The sequence below is a fragment of the Elgaria multicarinata genome, chromosome 12, assembly GCF_023053635.1.
Source record: "Elgaria multicarinata webbii isolate HBS135686 ecotype San Diego chromosome 12, rElgMul1.1.pri, whole genome shotgun sequence".
Taxonomy (NCBI): Eukaryota; Metazoa; Chordata; class Lepidosauria; order Squamata; family Anguidae; genus Elgaria; species Elgaria multicarinata.
In genome coordinates, this window is record NC_086182.1 from 36859926 (window position 1) to 36875654 (window position 15729).

At 63.4% G+C, this 15729-nt stretch overlaps 1 protein-coding gene across 1 annotated transcript; it reads right to left on the reverse strand.

Annotated features, from left to right (window-relative positions):
- Positions 1-3684: 3684 nt before the first annotated feature.
- On the reverse strand, positions 3685-15540 carry BACE1 (beta-secretase 1). Its single transcript, XM_063139134.1, has 9 exons — positions 15271-15540; positions 9474-9562; positions 8635-8851; positions 8062-8199; positions 7725-7859; positions 6581-6682; positions 5939-6088; positions 4592-4763; positions 3685-4057 (listed from the first exon to the last, which is right to left on the reverse strand). Exons 1-9 carry the CDS (start codon positions 15538-15540, stop codon positions 3816-3818), a joined length of 1515 nt encoding a protein of 504 aa, XP_062995204.1. The 3' UTR covers positions 3685-3815.
- Between the last annotated feature and the right edge of the window lie 189 nt (positions 15541-15729).

The window sequence follows — 15729 nt, forward strand, 5'->3', positions numbered from 1 at the left end:
CCTCTTGCTCAGTGCTGAGCTTTCACTGCTGGGATCACCCCCACCCCCACCCCCACCGGAGCTGTGCAGCGGCTTTCTCTGCCTGGTGGTCGGGGCTCAACTACCCCAAGTTTTGGCTCTCCCCCCCAACCCCCCCCTTCCACCGTGTCTCTTTCCACTCTGCTACACCGCAAATAACTGGGCTCAGAGCAAAAAAGGCATTTTTCTCCCTTTAATGCAGTAATTTACCATAGTAACATTCATGACACTGACACAGACCGGGGTGGGGGTGGGGGAGAGAGATGGAGGGCCTGCCCCAAGCGCCTCTCCTCTTGCAGCCCCCTTGCTAGCACTGCTGCTGGGAACATGGCTGTCCTTGGTGGGGGGGGGGCAGGAGCAAGGCCGGCCTGCCTGCTCTTGGGGGTCAGCAGCACTTGGGGCTGCCCCCCATGGCTCCACCTGGCAGCGCTGCCACCTTCCCTCACGCCCAGCCCTGAAGTCCCTGTAAGAGCGGATTAAGGCAGTGGTTGCTAGGAAGTCTGCGGAGGCCAGGGAGAGATGGCTGCTGCAGCCTCCTACCATTTATGGAATGGAAAGGAGTGGGGGAGAATGTCCTGAGCCCCCTCACATGGCTGGATGCAAAGCTAGCTAGAAAAGGTAGTAGATCCCCCCCTCCCCCCCCCCTTCTGCAGAGCCTGGCTTGCAGTTACTCTGCTGCAGCTAACTTAGATCACTGGTCTTCAACGTGGCCGTTAGGTCACAAGAGCTGCACTCCCACCTTACGAGTATGTGGTGGTGGAGGAAAAGTAAGTCCACAAACACATGTCTGAGCTAAAGATGGGTCCTGGGTCTGGAGAAGGCGGACGATGGTCGCCTTAAAACAAAGGAGGCATTTCTCAGGCTATTTAAACCGGGAGCCCCTGCTAGACTCACTCTACCGTCCGTGACGCACCCACCCACGCTCCTTCCCAGCGATGGCTTCGACGAGCAAACACAAAGCCACGGCCACCGCCGTGTGCATGAAGAGCTGCAGCCTGGGGCGTTACTCCACCACCTGAGAGTCCCTCAGGTGCAGGCTGGAACTGGGACAAAGCAGCTAATGCCATTACCAAAGCCGACAAATCAGGGAGGGCGACACGCTGCCACCGGCCTGATCACGCTAGAAAGCTTCCTGCTATGTGGAGTTCCTTAAAATGGAGATCTAGGCTATAGGAAATGAAAATGGGCCTGGTGTGTGCTGGGTGGAGGCAGGAAAGGGGACTGTTTGCCAGTGTTGCAGTGAGATCATTAGCTGACCATGACCATTTTACAGAGCTGTGCTGATCGCTAACGGAGTCTCGCAGCCACTGGGCAGCCCATCACGGTCACCAGGCACGGGGGGAGGGCATCCGGCAGCACCACCACAAACTTGGTGCAGCCCATAAAGTGCATCTCCAGCCATCCCCCCCCCCGTCCCTCCCTCCCTCCCTCGCAGCTCAAAGTCCACCTGCCCGTGAAGCCCAAACAAACAAGTGCTTCAAAGCAACCAGACATTTACAAAAAATTAAATTAAAAAGGCCTTGGTCCGGCTCTCTTGCCTCCACTTGCGTTTGAGACCTAGGAGGGGATTTGGGAGCCAGCATGACAAATATTTACAGATTATTGTACAAGCACAAAGCGCCCGGTATTCCGGCACACAGAACGCAGCTGCCTACATCCACAGGGCAATAGCCCTGGCCCTAGGCAAATGGCTTCTTGAAGGAGCATTAAGAACATCCCATAATATATGCGTATTAGAACCATGGAGCTGGCTGGGCAGGCAGGGGAGCGCTCACAAGCCGCCCCGTGTGCTTCGGAGCAGGGCCGTGAGCCAGCAGCCTCTGGCAGGCTGGAGGGGGGCTTCTCCAAGCAGGGGGCCCAGAGGCAGGAAGCGCTGCCCACGGCGCCAGGCACCCCCTCCCCTCCCCACGGCTTTGGCAGATGGACGAAGGCAGGCCTCCACGTGCTCCTTAGGGCCCCTCTCTTCCGTGGCTGGGGCCGTTCCCCACTGGCTGCCGCCGCCTCCTCCTCCTCCTCCTCCTCCTCCTCCTCCTCCTCCTCCAGGGATGGCAGCAGGCAAGCCATCGATTGCCCCGGCCTCACCGGCAGGCGAGGAAGCAGCCACGCCGAGGCCAAAGCAGCTCCAGGAACGGCCGGGAGAGACGTGGCCGAGCGCCAGCGGAAGCAGCACCGCCTGTTCCGTGGAGCTCTGAAGGTGTTGACTAGGGGTGCAAGAGTGGGGGCCTGCAGCAGGCCTCACGGCAGGCCAGGGCCTCCCTGCCCACTGCAATGGCAGCCAGCCCAAAGGCCAAGGTCTGCAGCCAGGAGGCAGGGGGCCTGAGCGTGTTCAAAGGGGGCTGGGAAGGGCCCCGTTTCCCTGCAGAAGAGCTGGAGACCCCATGGGGCAGCTGAGCACACGGCACCTTCTGGAGCCCTCCCAGGGCCGCCCCGCCCCTGGCCCATCGCCCCTTCCCGGCAGGTATGGCCCAAGCCACAGGGGCTTGAGACGGAGGGGAAGCCTTGGAACCAGAAGCAGGAGCCTTGGAGCTGGCCCAAAAACTGGCTCAGGGACACGTTCCCAAGGGCAGGGACACGATCCTTTTGGAGGGAGGGGGGGAATCCTAGCCAAGAGGATGACCGGGGATCTCGCTCCACCTGCGGCTGCTGTTTGCACGGAGGCTCCCACGTGGGAACTGCAGTGGCCAGCCACTCAGGCAAGCATTTGCCACAGAGGGGTGCCCTGCGGAGCACCTGTGCTAGAAGCCCCGGATCATGTCCTCCAAGGCAAGGAGCTGCCGGGAGGGTCTGGAGCAGCAGGGAGCTGGGCTGTGCAATCCCAGAGTCCAGCTCATGGGCGGGTGGGTGGGTGGGGGAGATCCTCCCAGAGTTTGGGGAGAGGGGATGCCAGCCCCGGCGGAGGCGCCTTGAACCAGGGTCAGGACGGCTGCTCCTTGAAGAACGGAGCCCCGGCCCCTCTGAGGGAGCAAGCTGGGAAAGGTAGTTAGAGGGTGGCGCTGTGGGGTCCGAAGGGGAGGCCGCTGCCCTTCCGCTTCCCCCCCCCCCCGGCCTTGTGAGCCACCCATGACCGGAGGCCGGTCCCTGTGAATGAGCTGGGTCCCTTCACTCACGATGGACATCTGCAGTCCCTGGCCCCGGCCCCAGTCTGGGCTCCTTCAAGAGGTGCCCCCGGGGGGGGGGAGATCAGAGCTGGAGCCTGCAGGGGGCCCCCATGGGCATCAGGGGCCCCTCTCTCCGTTGGTCATTTCATACGTTATATATATTTTTTGAGAGCGAAACACGCGCACACACGCACGCACGCACACACACACACAAACTGCTTCAGAAAGAACAGCCTCTCTGGTCAGCTCTACCGAGAAGCGAGACCGTGGGGCCAACGCTTCCACGAAGAAGGGGGGCCTCATGAAGCCTCAAGGGCAGCCGCGGCGCTGAGCGCACAGCAGCCACCGGAACACCACCTGGGCTAGGAAGCAAAGGCAGGGGATGTCCCCGGAGCTCACCTGCTGGAGCCCCTCGCTCACCGCTCCTCTTGCCAGGAGGGCGGCAGCAACAGGCCTCGCCCGCCCACCCCGGCGGGAGGCTGTCCTTCCGCTCACCGTGGGAGGAAAAGGGGATGGCGGCGCATCGTCCGCCGCGCTCCTTCGGCCAGGCGGCCCCCGCTTGGCGCACAGTCAGTCCCAGGGGGCGGCAGCCGCCCCACTCGGTCGAGGCGAAGGCCCTCCGGCGAGAGGAGGGGGGAGTCCGTCCCTCGCTGCCCCCAAGCCCCTGCTGCCGGCGCCCGCCTGGGGAGGGGGCAGCGCTCACTTGAGCAAGGAGACGTCGTCGGCGAAGTCGTCGTGGCCCCGGTGCAGGCAGCGCAAGCAGCGCCACTGAGACACCATGAGGCAGAGGGGGAGCATGAAGAGCGCGCAGATGGCGGCCATGACGTAGGCGATGGTCATCAACGTGGACTCGTCCGTCTGGGGAATGTTGTACCCGCAGTCCTCCATGTCGGGGTGCAGGAAGGGCCCGTCCACCCCGGCCATCCGGAAGTCATCATGCACTGAAGGCAGAGCGGAGGAAAAACGTGAGCGCGTGGCGCGGCCCCTGACACGAGCCAGACCGCCGGTCCGTCTGGCTCAATAACGTCTGCCCTGATTGGCCGAGCATCTTGGCTGGCGAAGGCCTTTGCACAAAGAGGGTCACCACGAGCGGGGAGGAGGCGCACAGGAAGGGCGACTGCGAGGGTCCGGCAAAGAGGCCGCACTGGGCTTAAGCCAACCCGACTCTCCTTGCCCACCACGCAAGACAAACAAGGCCTGAGCGTGGCCACTCAGCGGCCAGGGAAGGAAAGGGACCTGGAGGAGGTTCAGAAAGGAAGGCAGTCTGGCCACTTCACACGTTCCAACGCCAGACGCACACACACACGGAAAACAGGTTTGGGGGCTGAGCCCTGCCTCGACTTAAGCCCTGCAGAGGAAGCAAGCCGCAGGCGATGGGGCGTGTGGCTCAGTGGCGCCAACCTTGTGCCCTGGAGTGGCTGTGCAGGTGGGGTGTCCACGGGAGCAGGCCGCCTGCACCGTGCCCCTGTCCTTACCGTGGCAGGCACTGACGGCAAAGCCGATGCGCTTGCGGGCCCGGTCAAAGACCACGTAGAAGCCCTCCATGATGACCGCGCCCATGACGGTGCCCGTGGAAGACTGGGAGATGGCAAACTTGTAGCACTCGTCCATGGAGGTGGCGACGTCCTCCACAGGGCGCAGGTATTGCTGAGGGAGGGAGGGAGGGAGGGAGGGAGGGAAGACAGGCCTTTGGTCAGCGGCCCGGCAGGCTCCCTACCTTCCCCAAACGGGAAGGCTCAAGACTCACGCCAGCTGCCACACCCAGCCTTCACCCGGAAGCCTGCCGGCCTGAGCTCACGTGCGCTGGGGCTACTTGGGATTGCCCAGGGTGACAGGGAAAGCCCTCCCCCCTGCCCAAAGCCATGCTGGGACTGAGCCCTGGCGCCGAAAAGGGCTGCAGCTCCAGCGGCAGAGCCCCGGCTTTGCACGTGGAAGGGCCCCGTCCACCCTCTGGCACCTCCCTCTCCAGAGAGGGCTGGGCACCCCAGGGGAGCAGCTGCTGCCAGTCAAAGCCAACAAGACTGGGCTGGATGGACCAAGTGGGGAGGCCGGACTCAGGCAGCTTCCAGTGCTCCTGGGGATGAGACCAGTCCGCGTTCATCTCTGCAGCGTGGCCTCTGGCTCCTGTGGCTGTGGCCACCAGCCCACGGAGCGCCTCGCACCAAGCCTCTTTCCCCACTTGTCAGAGGGAAAGAAAAAGATGGAGGCCCGTTCAGCACTGAATGACAGAACTGCTCCACCGTCTCGCCTTCCTTGTTTAGTGCCATCCGATCCGTGCGCACTGGCAGTTCCCGTCCTGCCTTGTTCGAGGAGAGCGCTGCCCGCTCGCCCACCCACCTGTCCAGGCGATGCGCGCTTGACACGCCTGACCTGAGCCTCTCTTCCCTGACGCCCTTCTGGAGCTGAAGGAAGGCGGTCCTGCAAGGGCCACTTTACACACATTTTAGGAAAGCCCTCAGCCCTCCCCAGCGGCCTGATTTTAAACAGCACTGCTGGTATTTAAAAGGTTTTTTAAAAAGTATTCAAATTCTGCATTTCAATTAGTTGAGGAAGGCCTCAAATTCTCAAGCAGGTAAAGTGGGCACTTCAGGAGGGGCTCCTCTCCCCCATCCCTCCCCCCAAATACCAGCCAAAACTTGATTCACTGACCTTTCCGGCTGAGCTCTAATCCAGGTGCCCGCAGCCCCCATGTCCAGACCCCAAATGCCCGCCTGAATCTGAGATCTTCCTCCAGCTGATGCTGTTTTCCATTCCCCAGAACCCCCCCCCCGCACCCTCCCTCCCTTCCCCCCATCTAAAGCGCAACGAACTCAGGTGCTCACCTGGGGCAGGATGCTGATCCGGAAGGACTGGTTGGCGCTCTCGCCCATCAGGTAGAGAGAGATGGCTGGGAAGATGTGCCAGGGAGTGGTGTCCACCTGCCAGCACACCAGCTGCTCCCCCAGCCAGAAGCCATCGGGGAACTTCTCCGTCTGCGGAAGAGGCAGGCGGGGGGGGGGGGGTGGAGGAGGAGGAGGAGGAGGGTCTTCTTAGCACTGGCTGGAAGAGGAGCTGCTTTCTGCTCCCTCCTCTCCCCAAGTCCACAAAAGCCAAGGAGCTCCAGAGCTTTGGGACCTCCCCACACCCCACCAGCAGTGCACATGGAAGTCAAGCTTCCACGCGTGGCGACGCTGGCTCACACTCCCGGGGGCGGGGGGGCGCACACCCCAGACGCACGCCAGTGGACGTCAGAACACACCCATAGTCCCTTAGGCCCTCCGAGACCACGTTACGCCCAGCCAACCCACCTGGCATCCTATCCGCCCACTGCAGAACCTGAGCGGCCTGGCCCGGGAGCCGAGAACGGATCAGGCCGCACCCCAGACAGCCCCCACCTCAGAACTCCTGCTCTCAGAACTCCTGCTCTTTTCAAGGGGCTGCCAGGCCCCACCCAGCCCTTCGAAGCCCTCCTGGGCATCCCTCACCGAGGAGGCCGTCTTGATAGATTTCACAGCTGCCTCAAAGACCTTCTTGGGGAGCCGGAGGTTGGTGGTGCCGCTGTCCACGATACTCTTGTCATAGTTGTACTGCAGGGGAAAGTGAGACGTGCAGGCTCAGCCCCGGCCTCTGCGTGCGCGCGCGTGTGCCTTCGGTGTGGCGGTTCCCCACCCCACCCCGATCCCTCCTACCGGGTCCACGGAATGCCCTTCCCAGGGAGAGCCAACACAACCAGACCTGGCTCTCAAAGCCGGCACTGAACCGTTAATCTGCTGCTTGATTATTAATGCTACTGTGGACTCCTCAAAAGTTTTTAATAATTTAATATTTTTAATACTTCACAATAAGAGCTGGTGTGGCACTGGGAGTCAGGAGACCTGGGTTCGAGCCCCCACTTGGCCATGACCTCGGGAGGTGGTGGGCTCTTCTCCCACACTGGAGGCCTTCAAGAGGCAGCTGGACAGCTGGCTCCCAGGGATGCTTTAGGGTGGATTCCTGCATTGAGCGGGGGTTGGACTCGATGGCCCTTTGGGCCCCTTCCAACTCTGCTATTCTATGATTCTATGACCCTCACTGGATGATTTAGGGCCTCACAGGGTTGTTGTGAAGAAAAAATGAGGAGGAGGAGGAGGAGGACCCACATCAGCTGCCCTGGGCTCCTTACAAAAGGGGGTGGGGATGTAGGGTATAAAAGTAATAATAATTTTTAGAAAAACAATAAATATATAATATTGAATTATTGTCTTTTTGTTACTTTTTGTAGTAGTAATATCAGTAGTAGTTTTATGGTTGTAAACTGTCCCAAGGGCATTTGCCAGTTTGTGTGTGTGTGTGTACAAATCTAACAAATAAACAACCCAGCACCTGGATACTGGGAGACTGAGAGAAGCAACTCCATGCAAGCCCTGGAACTCTGGTGTTGGTGTTGGGGGTGGGTGTTGGGGGGAGCTGGAGCTCTGCTGCCCCCTCCCCTTTTGCAGCCTAACTGAACGTGATTGGATCTCAAATGGGGGGCTGGGAGGGGGAGCCTTGGTGAGTCCTGCCAAGCAGTAGAGGGCCTCCAATCTTCAGCCCTCCCGCCGGGAGCCTGTCCTGCCCCCCTGGCCCGCCAGATCGCGGCTGCCCCCTCACCTCCTTGCAGTCCATCTGGAGGTCCTGCCCGTTGATCTCTATCTTGACAATGACGACCTCGTAGTACCACTCCTTCCGAATTGGCGTGTACCAGATGCTGCCCTGGTAGAGGGATGGGTCGATGCCCCCAATAATCTGCAGGGAGAGCAGGGCAAAGGGGCAAGGGTTAGGGGGAAGGGCCCAAGGGGAGGGAGGGAGAGAGGGGGGAAGGGCTGCTGACCCACAGCAGCACTCCTTGCAAGGGGGGCTCCGATGAAGGGCTGCACTGGAGCCAGTTTGCTGTGGGCCGGCAGCTCCTGCCCTCCCTCCACGGCCGGGTGCGGAGGGAGCCACTCACCATGCTGCCCCCCACAGACGCCAGGGCCTCGGAGCCGTTGGGCGGGAAGGCCGCTCCGCACAGCTGCAGCGAGAAGACGTTGGGCACCTTCGTCTGCTTCACCAGCGAGTCAAAGAAGGGCTCCAGGCTGTCATCGGGCTGGAGGGGGAGAGGAGGGCCGGGGGGGCGCCCGTGAGGTGCGGGTGGGCTCACAAAAACAACCCAGCAAACTGGGCTCTCCTGCCCCAGAGGAAGGCGGTTCCCACGGGGTTGGGAAGGAGGCTGCTCTATGACGGCATTTTCCGTCCTGCTTAAGGCTTGCCTCAATGAGGCCGACCCCCCGTCTTCCGTGCGGTGCCATTTCAGAGAGCCGGGTCACCACTGCCCATCCTCGCCAAGGACCCGGCAGCCCCCAAACCTACGCATGTTCTGTGCGACACCTAAGCAGGTGGGCGGAAGACGGAGCACGCACAGAATGAGCCCTTGCTTTCATTGCTTTCACTTTGCGGTTTGGGATCCCTCTCTTACGTCCCACGGCTTCCACAGCGTCAAGGAGACCTTCTTCCAAGGTGCCAACGTTGATGCCAGACTCACCCGGGCAATCTCTGCATACGCCAGGCCCAGGATCCCTTCCCAGTTGGAGCCGTTGATGAAGAACTTGTCCGACTCCGTGATGGCGGCGATGTTGGCACGGACCGTGACGTTTGGGCCGTGGGGGATGGCCACCAAGTCCGTGCCGAGCTCCCCTTCCCACTTGCCCTGCGTGTACGGCACGTAGACCCCCCTCCGCAGGTCCCGGTAGGTGCTGGAGCTGCAAGGGATACCAAAGGACCGGCGCTTGGGGCCTTCGGAAGGAGCGTGGCCATCGGGGGACCCCAGGAGGTCCAGGAGGGGCAGGTTTGGCTCCGGGGTGAGCTGCCGTACCCCTGCTGCAGCTGGAGAGGCAGGTGAGGCTGAGGCAGGTGTGCCGTCGTGCCCCGAGACCAACCACCCCGGCCCTGCCTCCTGGCCCCACTTCAGCCAGAGCCCCCCCTCCCCCGTCAGCTCCTCCCCCTTCCTCCCTTCTCCCCAGGCTCCTCAGGAGGCCATGAGCCAGGGAACAGCCCTGCCATTGTCTACCGCGTCCCACGGCTCAAAGGCCGGGCAGCGCCCTGGCACGAACGGAGGCATTGAGCCCCGCTTTGCGTGGAGAGCACCGGGTGTCACCCGGACACTGCCAGCCCGTGGCCAGATGCTCCAGGAAGAGCCTGAGGAAGGCAGGCCAGACAGAGAGCAGGAAAGGGTGCAAGGAACAGGCACGGCACTGGCAAAGGCCGGGGGGACGGGGACATGCAGCCAGGCTGCTCGCGAGCAAGAGAGGCGGCCTCCCCTGCAGGGCAAAGCTCAGCACTCGGTCCCCCCCCCCGACCCCCATCAATGACCTGCATACTCACAGCTGGTGCCGGTAGTACCGCCGTAGGAAAGGGTGAGCAGCTGCGCCCACCGCAAAGTTACTGCTCCCCGTGTCCACCAGGATATTCAGCTGCGGCAAGAAAGGGGAGGGCGAGCTCAGTGGGTTGCCCCCAGGACCTTGCAAGGCAACCCGCCCGCCCCCCTGGCTCCCCCGGCCGGGTTTTCCCAGAGGGGAACAGCCTCCTCCCACCTCCAGAAAAAACAAGACACACGGAGCTCTCTCTTACGAAGCTGGCTTGGGTTGGTGCTGGGAATACGCCCGCAGCCCCTCCTCAGGGAGTCAAGAAGAGAGCTCACTCCCAGGCGGCCCGTTGGCGGGGCCGGGGGATGCAAGCCTTGTGTTGCGCCTTCGAGGGCTTGAAGCGCAAGGCAAGCCCCCTCCCCCCCAAAGAGCGCCTACGCGGGCAAGGCCCCCAGCGCCCCACCCGCCTCCTTCCAGCTACCCAGAGCTCCCTTCGAAGCACCGCTGCCACCGCTCACTCGTGCTCAGCAAGCCTTGGAGGAAGCTACACAATCAGCAGCGAGCCGCAGGCGGATCAGCTTCCCTGCGCAGCTGGGGAAGGTCAGAGCTGTGGAGCCCAAGGTGGCCCTGCAGCTAGAGGCAGCCTGCCGGCCAGCCGACCTGCCCTCCCCAGGATGCCCTGTACCAGCCGGGGGCAGCAGACAGGGCGGTGGGAGGGGGGCAGCTAGCCTCGCCCATTCAATGGGACAAACACGGGGCACGTCTGAAGCAACTTCAGTTCGCCTGGCCGGGATGGGCCACAGTGCTTGCCCACGCATGCACGAACACACACGCCCCCCCCGCCCCGTCCCACATGGGCCCACGATGAGAGCACGAGCAGGAAGCCAGAGACTCGCTGGCTTCTTCTCCTGGGTTGCTCACATCGGATCCTTCTACATTTATAGAGCATTTCAGCAAAATTCATCATCGTTCCGTCCCACATGGCTCGCTTGAAAAGTCCACCGGCAGCCCTTAGCCGCTGTGCACAGCACGGGGCTGATCTAGATTACGGGCGTCCTGTGGGTCCGCCGCACGGAAGTGCCGGATGCTGAACGTATCCTTGAAAGTTTACGCAACCCAGAGCGTTTGGTCCTGTTCCTCTTGCAACGTTGTCAGCGCGCTTCACAGGGGCTCTTCCCTGCACTGCTGCCCTCCCCCCGCGGGTTCCAAGGGGTCCTCAGGCCACCTGGCAGAGTCGGGTGCGGCTCCCGTCGTCAGCGTCCCACCGGGCAGCTGGAGAACGCTCTTGGCAGCCTCGGGCCAAGAGCAAAACGCCGGAGCCCCTGAGAGGCCAAGACAAGAACCAGGTGGCAACTGACCCAGCAGACCCTTGACTGGGACGGGGTCTCCACGAGCACCGTGGTTTGCCACGGAGGCCCTCCACACCTGGAGCTGTGAGGGAGGCGTCCTCTGCGCCCAGGTGAGAACTGGCCCCGCGCAGGGACGGGCCTGGCGCCAGCCGGGACACGTCAAGTCAACGGAGAGGGAACGCGGGCCGCCCCCTGGGTGCCTTCCTCGAGAGCAGCTGCGCCCACTTGCTGGAGTTTGATATTTTGTTAATTGGCCGGAGGACGTGTGGCCCTCCAGGTCTTGCTGGACTGCAACTCCCATGGGCCTTAGCCAGCGCTGGGAGGTATGAGGGCACCTGCAGGGGAGGGCCACATTACCCAGCCCTGGTGTCTAAGGAAAGAAGGGAGGGGAGCCCCAGGGACGGAAAAGGCCCTTTGGCGGAGCCCCACACATTTCAAAGGCCATTCTTCTTCAGGGGCCTGGCCAGGCTCAGGTCCTCATCACCAAACTCTGCGGCAGAATCGCTTTGGGGGCTGGAGGCTGAAGCCGGCTCTTCCCAGGAGAGCCCCGGGAGAAGAACGCAACTCAGAGCGTGTGGGGCTCAAGACCCCATGCTTCTCTGCCCTCTCCTCACCTTGTATCTGGTGCCTTCCGGCTTTGCCTTTACCCATCTGCTTTACGAGCAAAGTCCGCTCTGCAGCTCAGGACTCTCTTGCCACAGGAGCACAGAGGGTTGCGCCCGCGGGGCATTTTGCCCAGAAGAGGAGAGGTGGAGAGGCCCGGCCCCAGAACCGGCTCTTCCCTGCATCCCGGAGGAAACAGCAGCAAAGGCTGCCAGGGCTCGGGCAGCAGCGATTCAACACCAACTCCCTCTCTTCAGGTCCAGGCCTGCAGGGGTGAACGCAGGGCAGTATGAACGCAGCCCACGCTGCTCCCGCTGTGGAGAGCCAGGTGTCAGAGAGGCCGTGCCGACCTCTTCATGGGACAGAGGTCCTGCTCCAGAGCCTCCCCGTGAGCAGCAACACAGACCTACAGCGTGGGCCTTAGAGAGCCCAGCCACGTCTCCCTCTTGGGTAACCTTAATCCTGACCTCGCAAGAGCTCCCAGCTCCGCTTAATCCGCCATCCAGAGCAGGCCAGAAAAGGAATTACCGCATTTGTGCTGATCGGAAAACCACAGCAGGGATGGGGGGGCAGGGGGGGCAGGTGTGTGCATACACAGGTGCGCACACCCAGTGAAGCCCCAATCCCTGCTGGGCTCCTGTGTCTGGGTTTGGGGGCGGCATCCGGCCCCCAATGAACTTTTAAAATCCCAGCATCCAGGGCAGGCGACGGGCCGTGTTGCATTTCCATATGTTTAGCTGAATTAACACAGGGTTAAATGAGGCGGGGAGGGGGGAGACGGAGAACAGCCTTCCAGGGCAGGCCCAGCCGTGCTGCTGCCCCTGTGCCCCCTCCCCGCTTGGAGGCAAAGAACTAGCTCCGGCCACAGGAGGGGGGGGGTGCACGTCATAACTTGAAGGCACCAATCCTACGGGGCACCACCGTGCCTTGCTCTGGGTCAAGTCCTATTGAGCACAGGGGCACGTTCTCCGAAAGGGCCCTGCGTAAGGCCGGCCGGCGGCAAGAGGTGCCTTCAGCTCGGAGGACGCGCCGTGGAGGGAATGCTGAGGCGCAAAGCGGCCCCCTCTTCCTTCCCCCGGGACGGAGCTGGTGTCCCACCTGGGGCACCAAGAGCCTGGCAGTGGGGGTGGGAGTAGCTGCTGCCCACCTGACCCAGCCCCACTACCCATCAGGGAGCCCCGAGGGAGGTGGAGGCAGCCCACGACCCCACAACGCTGCCTCAACAGCACTGCCCCTCTCGCCCTTCCCGGACCCCTGGGAAGGCCACGGGGCTGCACGCCCAAGGACCCCGCCAGAAGGGCTTTGCTTATGGGGAGGCCCTCCCCCAAGTCCTGCTTGACTCTCACTCGCACACAGACCAGGCACCAAGCCCCATCAACTCCTTCACACAGGGGCCTGTTGGCACCATCCTGGATTCTGGGTGGCTCGTGAGCCACGGCAACCGGGCGCCTTCACTGGGCCAGGACAAGGGCGCAAGCGGCACCAGGGAGGGTCATGCTTCAAATCGGCACGTGACCAGCACACACACACACACAGCAGCAGAACAAGCCACTGTGGCTTATATCCCCCCCCCCCGACTGCGTGAACCCAGTCGCACCTCCCAGCACTCCGCCACTCCAGCCAGGTTTGAACCTCAGCACCTTCTGAAAGTGCCCCCCCCCCCACACACACACCTTGGTCTGCCCTGGCTTTGGGGGCTTAGGGTTAAGAGGAAGCTTGATGGGGTTTTAAAATTCACTTGACTGGGGTTGTTTTTTATGTCTCCAGTGTCATTCACTGTGAGCTGAAATAAACAAGTGAGCGTGGCCAGAGGCAGGCCTGGTGCCGCTTACTCACACGCGGCAGCAGCGATACACTCTCGGGCTGCTCCCCCCGCTCGCTCTTTATATAAGGAACCTTTAATTCCACTGAAAGCACCATATGCTGTTGGCAACTCTGGCTCACGTGGCGCAAAGCCAGAGCTGAAGAGGCAGCGTGGGGGGGGGGGCATTGGAGCCTTCCTGGAACCAGGCAGCTCTGAGAAAACCCATTTGGAAAGGCGGGGGGGGGGGGGGCGCGGAGCTGCCCATGGCGTTTTCTACAGCCAAAGTTAGTTCTCCAGCAGAAAGTGCAGGGAGCAGCTTGGCCCGAACCGAAAACACGCCCGGGGCTACAATCTACAAGCTGGAGCTGCGCCACCTCCCGTTAGTGGGAGAGGCATTCTGCACATCCTCAGAGGCCCCCATTATTATCACAACACCCGCCTGTTGTTCAGCTGAGCCTAGCCATTCACCGCAGGCGCCAGGGCTGAGCTGCCGCTCAGAGGCAGCCCCGGCACCTGCCCAGGTGCGTCTCGCCCCCCACGTGCCCCCTCGCTGCCCGCAGCTGCCGCCAAGAGTGCCCAGCCGCATTTCTGCTCAGCGCACGGAAGCGCTGCCGCTGCCGGCCTCAGGCTTCAGGGGCTTCAGCTGCTGTGCTTCTGCGGGGAATGCTCGGCGCCCGCGTGGGCCCAAAATTAAGCCACTGAAATGCCAGGAAAAACCCTCCCCACCAGGGCTGGTGCTACCATAGAGGCCACTCAGGCGGCTGCCTAGAGCGCCAAGCTAAGAGGGGCGCCGCGCAGAGCAGCACTCACGCGCGTTGTTGGCTGTGAGCCAGGCCGGCCCAGCCCAAGGATTCAGCTGGGCCTGGGCGGGCAAGATGGTGCCCCGCGCCCACCCAGCCAAAGCGAAGCCAGGGACGCTGGGGTGGGGTGGGGCTCCATGTTCGGACTTCCACCCGGAAGCCGCCCTCCCAGAGCTGGGAAGCCACCGCTGCCAGAAGAAGAAAAAGCATGTGGCGAGCTCGACCCTGGTTCAAGCCAGCCTCTGCCTTACTCCTGAGGAAAAGGCACCGGCTCGCCTCGCCTCTCTCCTCAAATACGCTGCGATGTCCAGGCAGGCGGGCAAGTGGGACTCCGGCCGGATCTACACTACTGCTTTAAAGCACTATAAAACTGCTTTAAAGCAGTAGTGTAGATCCGGCCGCTCTCCCTTCCCCCAGGAAAGCTAGGGACTTGTGGACTCCTTGCAAGGCAAACTCTCCTGCTTCCTGATCCTCCGCGTGTGGATCAGCAGGACTTGCATCCGAGAAAGTGTTGCAGCGGGAGGCACCAGTGCAGCCCGATCCGCCTGTGCCTCCTTATTCGGAAGCCTTATTCCCCCGCGTAAACGTGTGGAGGGGATCGGGATGCCAGGCTGCGTAGTAAGTCCTGGTGAATTCCAGACGGCTCGGTCCCAAATCGAAGTGCTCCAGTCCCAGCTCTCCACTCGGTGCACACGTTTGGACTTCCGTGCAATTCGGGGTGGGGGGGTGGGGTGCAAGTAGCTCTCCTTGCCTAGGGCGCAAAATAGTCTGGCACCGGCCCTGCTCCCCGCCCAGGGAGGCTGCGGGCCTCGCGCTCTGCCTGTCACGCCACGGGAGGGGGAAGAAGAGGCCCCACTTCGGCGGGAGCCCGATCCGACCACCGACTCAAGCACGACTCGAGGCGGACCGCCTTCTCCCCGTGTCTGCCTGCTCAGAGCAGGAGCCCGGAGGCCCACCGGCGCCGCCCCCCCCCCGCTCCGCGCTCCCCGCAACGGGCGCCCTCTCCTCCGGACCGCGGCTCGCCGGCGGAGCGCACCCGGCCTTCCCCCGGCTGTCACAGGCTCCCCGGCCCCCGACCCCGGGGGACCGACGCGGTGCTGGAGCGCTGGCCCGTGGCAGGCAGGCCGGCCGAAGAGCGCCGCGCCCGAAGCGCCGGGAGACGCGAGACGGGCCTGGGCTGGCCGCCGCCTCGCGGCCGCTCCTCGCCGCGCCCTCCCCCGCGGGGCCCGCCGCCGCCGCCGCCGCCTGCCCCCGGCTCACCTTCTGCGGGGGGCTGCCCACCGTCATCTCCACGTAGTAACCCTGCCCGGACTTGCCGCGCAGGTTGTCGATCATGTCCACGAAGCTGCCACCGCCGCCGCCGCCGCCGCCGCGCCGGGGCTGGCCGGGCTGCTGGGCCGAGCGCGGCGCCCGCGTCTCCGGCTGCGGGGAGCCCGGCGGCCCGCTGCGCAGGGGCAGCCGGAGCGCGACGGGGCCGCGCGCCACGCCGGAGCTCAGGCACAGCAGCAGCCCCAGCAGCGCCCGGGCCATGCTCGCCCCGGGACGCGCCAGGCGCCCAGGCCGCGCCGGAGGGCAGGAGCGCGGGCGGGCAGGAGGGCGGGCGGGCGAGCGCGCGGGCGGGCGGGCGCGGCTACTCCGCAGCGGCCCCGGGGCCACCTCCGCGCCGCGGCTGCATCGGGCGGGCCTCCGCGAGAGGCGGGCGGCGGCGGCGGCGGCAGC

Excerpts from the sequence above, each read along its gene's own strand:
- BACE1 (XM_063139134.1), bottom strand. The coding sequence starts at position 15,540 with ATGGCCCGGGCGCTGCTGGGGCTGCTGCTGTGCCTGAGCTCCGGCGTG. Across the intron at positions 9,563-15,270 it reads TGGGCAGCCCCCCGCAGAAG|CTGAATATCCTGGTGGACAC; the intron begins GTGAGCCGGGGG and ends TTCTTGCCGCAG. Across the intron at positions 6,089-6,580 it reads CTATCAAGACGGCCTCCTCG|ACGGAGAAGTTCCCCGATGG; the intron begins GTGAGGGATGCC and ends CCTCTTCCGCAG.